The sequence below is a fragment of the Cydia strobilella genome, chromosome 12 (genome assembly GCF_947568885.1).
Source record: "Cydia strobilella chromosome 12, ilCydStro3.1, whole genome shotgun sequence".
NCBI classification, from domain to species: Eukaryota; Metazoa; Arthropoda; class Insecta; order Lepidoptera; family Tortricidae; genus Cydia; species Cydia strobilella.
This window is the reverse complement of record NC_086052.1, coordinates 5450395-5458767: the sequence shown is the minus strand read 5'-3', so window position 1 is coordinate 5458767 and position 8373 is coordinate 5450395. Positions and strand designations below refer to the sequence as shown.

The window sequence follows — 8373 nt, the reverse complement described above, 5'->3', positions numbered from 1 at the left end:
CCCGCCTTTTTCTACTGACAAGATTTGATTGATCAACTATAGTAGTAAGTTTGTTTAGAAAAATGAGCCAGAATAGTTTTAGAACAGCTGGAAAGGGAGACAACGTAGCGAGCGGACGCTCACCCGCGAACGCGAATGTTCGCATCCCACACCACCCTTTGAAGTTGAGGCGTTGTTATGAAATAAGTTCAATGATGAATGATGATGAAAACATATCCAACAAACTGGCCCTAATACTTAGAGGACCATTAGGAATACCAAACGGAGTAGCCATTAACAGGCGTTCCCCTCTGTCGAAAATAGTCGGCCAATGGTCATACACAATGTATGGACTGACGTCTATTTTGACTTACGTATACATTTGACGTTCCCCTCCCCCACAAAAATTGGCACTTTTTTGTACAACAAATTATAGACGTGGCGGCTCCGTTGGTTAGGTATATCCTCCATCCTCCAAGACCTAATACGATACCGAACTGTCTGTCTATTCAAACAGTTTTAACCCCTGTAGGTAATCGTAATGTCACGATATCGCCAGCCTTAATTCCTTAGTTTCAAATTTATGGTGTTGCATTTTAATTTATCAATTTATCCCTTATTCGCCCGGTAGGATTCGAGGGGTGAAGGTGAACTGACACGAGTAAAACTGACAATTATTTTTTTGACGCTGTTCATTCATGAGAACTGGCAGTTAAAACTGAAACCACCATTAGTCATGAAAGGGGACTGAAACGGTTCATCTGTCGGTAATACTTATTTCATAACGATGTTTTCTACTTATCAACCTCCACCCAGCTTTTAACATACCTTTTAAAACGCAAATCAAACATTTTTCATTTATTTAAACATACATACATACGTACATACATATAATCACGCCTATTTCCCGGAGGGGTAGGCAGAGACCACGGATTTCCACTTGCACGGATTTAAACATCCTGCATAAATCCAAATACCTAGTATTTATATTTAAAAGGGCAATATACAGCCCACAAATATACACTGGTAGCTGTAACAGTAAGAAATAACAGCATTAAAATTATTTAACAATTTGTCAGTACCAGTGACCAGCATTTACATAGAAAACAAGGGAATAGTCTAGCGACCACGAATCAACAAGTCTTTGTCACCACTTATGGCATAACAGCATTCACTTCTTATTTATATCATACTCAAAATTATATATAACTTAGACTTATTAAGGTTTCTCGGTATTTATGAATTACTATATTTCGAGCATAATAAGTATTATATATAATAATGAATTTCAAAGCATTGATCATATATTATATGTATATACCTTACCTACTCATATATAGCTCTAAACTAAATGAAATTCTATATTAGATAATAATTCTCATAAACTGGAGTTTAATAGCAAAGACAAATAATGTAAACAAATATGACAGGTTTTCATTGAAATATTTTAATAATTAACATAGGTATATTTTAACTAGAAATTGATATAAATAAAAGGTTTATACCTACTTAAATGTTAATATATTTTTCCTTTTTTATTGTGGGACGTACCAAATTATTACAATCTATAGGTATATATATTATTGATCATCGTTGATTTTTTCATTGTGATTGACATCTGTATATACAATTTATAGATTGGTTTATACCTACTGTTGATAAAATCATGGTTGTCCCAAAAAGTGCGAGATTACGATGAAATGAAGGTAAATCGGTTAGTTTACATAATTTGTCTTTTCTATCATTATGAGACAAATTATGTAATGTTTAATGTACCTATATTCAAGAAATAATCGGTAGAACGAGTTCGAATTTATCGGAGTTTTTTAAGGCGTATTTACTGTTATGCCGGAGAGCGACTCACTAGTGACAGCTAGTAGATTGTTTTGAGCCCATTCGCAGTTCCTACATTATTCCCAATTGTAGAATTTGCATTTCATTTTACATATTAGTGTTTGCTAGCTTATGCCTCCTCCTTCATTTCTCTGACTTGGTCAGTTAGTAAATAGTTATTAAAAGTTTATGAAACTTATAGTAATCGTATTTATCTTAATCAATCATTATTATAAGATCTCACTTGTAAATAAGCATAGGCGTATTAACTTGCTGGTCATTTTATCTCTAAGTATTACTAATTAGCTGTGAATAAATTTTGCTTTTACTTTTAAAAAATACATAATTCGCTCCTATTGTGAAATTTCCACGTTTTATTTTAAAACACCATATCTGTATTACATTAAGTATTTTACTTTACTTATCATTAATAATTATCGTTATGTGTTCAGTGAGAAATTAGTTATAAAACTTTGATATTATTTGATAGGCTAGAGTATGTTAAGCATTAGTTTGCTCTTACTAAGTCACTGCTGTTACCTATTTATATTGAAATAACTTTGTCACAGTTGCTGGAAGTAGATCTTAGGTAATATAACTGTTACGTGAGATAATTTGTATCTTCATTTAGCCCTATCTCGAATATAAAGGCCATTACAATTAATATGGCCCAACCTATTCGGTAATGTACCTACTATCAACTTTTTTCATCCTTGTGAAAATGTTCATGAAAGAATAGGCCTAAACCTTTATTTAGATTAAGCCCGTAGTTAAAACAGGTGTTTAGTATACTTTTAAAAATATTTTACTATTGAATATTTGAAAGATATAAAAGATTTTACATTGACGATGTTGTTGCAAGCACCATCACCTGTGCCAAATTGTATTTGTAAATATTTTTCCACGATATTAGATTGGATTTAAAATTACGAATAACCAATTTTTACTTATTCTACTTCTTACTAGGGGTGTCGATAGACTATGAGTAGAAGGTACGGGTTGTCTGCTAGAACGTTAGCTTTAACGCATTATTGTATCTGTTTTAAGTCTATTATAAATGCTATAACAGACGGGATAACAGACGGGCTTACCGGACCTTGGTCCGGTCCAAGACGTATTCGATCGAAGGTGGTCCGACGTACGTCCGTTAAGGACGTAGCTATAAGTTAGAACAAGAAAGAGATATGGTGACCGGATCAAGTTCGCGGTCCGGTGCGCCCGTCTGTTACAGCGTCAAGTTTCAGTCACTAGCTTATCAGTGCAAAATAAATTTTAAATAATATGCACGATAGCTAACGTACTAAAGGGGCTAGTAAAATATATATTATGTCGCAATCATTTCGAGTTGGAGAACTAGTTATAAGATAGAAATAGGTAGGCTTGCTACCTCTCTCTGTAACTTATAACTCTTCTTCTTCCGCATCTGAGAACTACAATCGTTAGATAATATGTACCTAGCCAAAGAAGTACCGGTATTATAGTAAAGGAAATATTTAAGTTTTTCTACTATAGTATCGTACCTAATTGTAATACTCCATTTTACCTTTAATTACTATTTATTGTAAAAAAGTTGTCACAAAATGTCTACGATATTGTTTGGTCCGGCATATCATTTTAATCATTAGAAAAAGGCGCGAAATAGGTACTCAAAATCAAGTAGGTACGTGTAGAACGTTTTTATTTTTATTTCGTGCGTTTTTCTAGTATAATGCCTTGGGTTGGTCGTTGACATTTTAGAAATAAATATTATCCATCGCTATCGACCACTAGCAACATGTAGAAATTGTTTCACCTTTATACCATTACCATTTACTTATTTATTGCACGTTTTCCATTTAGTTTACGTAACAATGTAAAACGTATTGTGTCGGATATGTGACACGGTTGCTATTTGGACCTTTGCCTAAATAACTACAAATCTTAATATCTATAGGCCAAAAAATGCATATGAGAGGGCAAGCTGACGCTTTAAATTTTTGATTTTTAAATCTAAAAGTTTTCAGTGGGTGGCTTAAGCCGGAAATGAACTAACACCTGATTACTGAAAATTGTATTTCCGTTATATCTCCAATGCGTTACCACATCTATAAAATGTGCCAAAACAATTCATACATCGCCTAACACAGTAAAATACCAAAGACGAAAAAAAACTTCCACGTAGCTTTTATAACATAAATGTTTAAAGTGCACTTTCAATTTGTGTTATCTATGGTTGACGCTTTTGGATAGAAATAAAAAGCATCTTTGAATTTTACAAATTTTAATGGTTGTGTGTGGAAATTTTACTAACAAAAATATCTTCTTTATACAATAAATTTCTGCACATGATCTTCATTTAGTATATTTATGAGATTTTATTGCATATTCTAAGTAATCTTTAGTGTAGTTAACGATATTTCGATTTGTAGTAAAATTTGTCATTTTCAAAATGTAAAATTGTCATTTTCGATGATATTGGGTCGGGCTGGTTCGCTCGGGGGCAAATACCTCCGTTTGAGTGATTGTATGGAATTTTCTTGAAAGTGGATGTCGATTGTATTCAACAATATAAATTTCTAATCCATTAGATTTTGTGAGTTTTATTCCCTCTCCACTATGAATTTATTCTCTCTTAATGTAGGTAGGGTTTTTTTAGTGGTAGATTTCACATAAAGCAGATGCCCTGTAGAAAAATATAACTTCGACGAAATAAGGACCACCCTAGTCTACGGCAAGTATTCCTGTCATTGTATAGGTAAAATACAACGGCTGTGAGCTTGTTAAAACCTACAAATACTCAATTCCACCATCCTTACTGTTCTGACTCCGGGATGCCGGCCAATTTCACCTCTCCTCCTCTCATGACTTCACTCAACATCTGGTTGCAGAGAGCAGCGTAGGGATTCAGCTCGACCACCTGAAGAATGGTCAGACATATTAGATGAATGTTGAAGGACTTGCCACCACTTCTCCATACAAACTAGTCCCCCTTTTCCTCTTTAGATATTGACATTATGGAAAATATTTTTACACAATTTGATGTATATTTTGAGAATTAGCAGCGAAAAACAAATTGCTATTAGCTGTACATACACATCAAATTGTGAGAAAATGTTTTCTATAGGTAAACCTTAAATGCTAATCCTATATTAAAAAGATGGTCCCAAAAGTTGAGCGTCATGTCATGCGCCATTGTTTTCCTAAATTAATCCGGCTCGAAGGACCATGTAAAATCTTGTCTGCTCCTAAGGGAAGGGACCTAAGGGTGTCGAAGGAGTGGTAAATTACAGGTGGAATGTGTGGCTAAATTTAGTGTCATCCAAATTAAAAATGAAAATTGAATGTGTTTTTACAGTTGGTAATAATTGGAATAAATATAGCTTTAAGCAACGTGAGAGCCTGCGTATATTCACATGTTTTTTGACGAATCCGTGGCCAAGCATAGCCGCCACGAGAAACGAAACGAAACGAGGGGGCGTCCTCGCCCCACTTTCGCAGGAGGACGCCGCGCTGACACAGAGCTAGTGCGCGCGCTTTAGTTTCCCTGTTTCTTAAATTTAAGTTTATTTTAATTGCTTTAAGAATCATTAGAACCTGCTTCAGAATGACAGGTATAGTTATTTACCTGTTTTTTGGCGAATCCACTGCCAAGCTTGGCTGCCTCGAGGAACACTGTGCGGGCGTCCTGGCCGCGCTTTCGCAGGAGGACGCCACGCTGACACAGCGCTAGTGCGCGCGCTTTTGTTTTTCGCCCTGACGTCAGCTGGAGTGCGCGGTCTAAGTCCGCCATGGCTTCTGAAATTACGAAATAAAACTTTGTTAGTACCGGCAATATCAAACATATCGCCCTATGCATGTTACTAGCCAGTATCACTGTCGAAATGCGTTCCTACAAGTCTTAGGATGGCTCAAGATCGCTACGATACAATTTTCAACATTTCACTGAGAAGAGTTAATTTATAAAGAAGACTTTACTAATTTATCAGATAAAAGTATACCTAGTCGGCTCATAAGTTCTGTCATATACATAGTATCAAATAAAATCAAAAGTTTAAGTTTATTCCGTATAATTTGTACAGCGTTTGAAAGCTTATAAACTAGAGAATCTAAATGTATAACATTTATTCAAAATGACCGCCATAATTATCTACACAGGCTTGAAGTCTTCGTGGCCAGTCGTCAATGGATTCACGCACCACTTTCATGTCGATATTGGCCACTGCCGTAGCAAGAGATTTTTTCAGCGAGTCTAGATTTGCAGTAGGTTTTGAGCACACCTTTTCCTCTAAATACTGCCATATTTTATAGTCTAAAGGATTAAGATCTGGGCTAGAGGAGGGCCAATCTTCATGCCGTATAAAGTCGATTTCATTGGAGGCGAGCCAGGCTTGTGTAGACTTTGCCTTATGGGCTGGAGCAGAGTCCTGCTGGAAAACCCAATGCTGGTTTAGAAACATCGTATGGGATAGTGGTTTCACAATATTAGTCAACACCGTGTCTTGGTACACTTTGGCACTAGTTTTTACTCCTTTCTCACAAAAATGCATACTAGTGACGCCCGCATAAGAAACTCCCAGCCAAACCATCACAGATGAAGGGTGATGACCTCTTTGAATACGGGGAATGCTATTAGACGCTTCTTTACTATTGCGAGCGTACACTATCATTTTGTTTATTACAGTTTTCTTCTATGTCAAAAATTTTCTCGTCCGAAAACAGTATACAACGGTGCTTATTTTTAGCGTACTTCTTCAATAAAGCTTTAGATCTTTTAAGCCTTAAAGCTTTAAGCCGACCATTGCGAAGATGGCCAGTTTTTCGTTTATAAGCACGAAGTCTCAGGTCTTGATTAAGCACTCTTTTCACCGTGTTTTTGCTCAAACCCATCTGGAGGGCCATAACTTTTTGTTTCCTAGCGGAATTTCTGGCAATGCGTGCCCTAATTGCTTGTACAACCGCTGGAGTCCTAGCTGTACGCGGACGACCGCTTCTTTTCTTGTCATTTAAACTAGAGACCCCACTGTATCTTTCTATGGTACGATACACAAATCTTAGAGAGAATTTTAAATTTTCAAGTAGCTTAAAAATTTTAGTCGGCGAGTGACCACAACGATATAGTGCAATTATTGCGGTACGGCTATCTTTAAGCGTCCACTCCATGTTGAAGAAAACAGAAAATTGCAAAATTATACTACTCAAATATTTAATAAAGATTCGAAATTCAAATGCAGAACGGTTTTTGTTTTAGGAGTTCCAAATTTAAATTTTAAAGGCCAGTGACAGAACTTATGAGCCGACTAGGTAATTATGAGAATAAAACCTTCAACCTACTATATATACGCGCTCCGGGGCTAACTCGACATCTTTACTGAGCTTGGAGGTGCTCAGTAAAGATGCCTCGTCCAGTTTGCCTTCATTCTACATCACTTACCGTCATCTTTCTTCATGAGACGTAACAGCTGCGCTCTGTCATTGTACGCGGACGCGCGCTCCGGGGCTAACTCGACGCCTTTACTGAGCACCTCCAAGGCTTCGTCCAGTTTGCCTTCATTGGCTAATCGTACTCCTCGGGCGCAGAGTTGCACTGATTGCTTTTCAGCGTCGGTTGTTGCCTCTAAAGCAAAGAAATGCAGAAAAAGAAAACTTGTCACATCTGTTCCTAAGAATAGGAACGGCAGGCATTTGTTTCTAAAATGTTCTAAACTTTCGGGAACAGAAATAGGCCAATCAAATTATTTTTTACAAATACAAATTAATTTATTTCATTACCTTTTACAGCTGTTCTTAGTTATAGTGTAAAGGTTAGGTAGGTAATAAGTCCATCTTAAGTATTAGGTAAGTATTTATCTATACATTGTGTAACAATTTATTGGTGTAAGTAATGACCTTGCTGCTTTTCGAAAAATTAATTCCCAGCAAGCTGGAAATCGTTTTAATACTTACCATAATCCGCCTCCTCAAATGTATCTTCATTCACATCGACATCAGCAATAGTAGCCGTGGGATCGAAAATACTCCTCAACACGGCCTTATCATGATCACTCAAGCCTTCTAACCCCGCCATTAAAAAAATATAAACTTGCTGAAGCACAGGTACCAAATTCAAACTTTTGAAAATAATTTTAGTGAAAAAATCACAGTGCAGTGGTGCGTTTACGGTTATCAAATTAATGTATTTAATGTTTGATTTTATAATTTCAAATATGACACAAACTTGCTTACTTTTATTTGTGTTATTTAATTGCGAAATGATATGTTTTAATCTGGTTTCACTAAAATAAACCCAACTGCGCGCTATAAGCTTAGTATGAGAACTGGGTTTAGTACAAGAAACTTGTTTCGTTTTATATCTTGCATATAATTATCGGACTAGTTTGGTTTACGTCGTTTCAATTGCATTGGTAATATTAGTATTTACGATTTCCTATTCCATAATTTTATAGATTTCTTGCATACAGGGTTCCGTGAGTATATAGATAAAAAACCGGCCAAGTGCGAGTCGGACTCGCCCACCGAGGGTTCCGTACTTTTTAGTATTTGTTGTTATAGCGGCAACAGAAATACATCATCTGTAAAAATTTC

The 8373-nt window shown here is 36.0% G+C and overlaps 1 protein-coding gene across 1 annotated transcript; it reads right to left on the bottom strand.

The window, feature by feature from the left end:
* Nucleotides 1-4055: 4055 nt before the first annotated feature.
* Nucleotides 4056-8007, bottom strand: LOC134745990 (tetratricopeptide repeat protein 36). The gene is made up of 4 exons (XM_063680155.1): nt 7735-8007; nt 7223-7405; nt 5417-5586; nt 4056-4708 (listed from the first exon to the last, which is right to left on the bottom strand). Exons 1-4 carry the CDS (start codon nt 7853-7855, stop codon nt 4604-4606), a joined length of 579 nt encoding a protein of 192 aa, XP_063536225.1. The 5' UTR covers nt 7856-8007; the 3' UTR covers nt 4056-4603.
* Between the last annotated feature and the right edge of the window lie 366 nt (nt 8008-8373).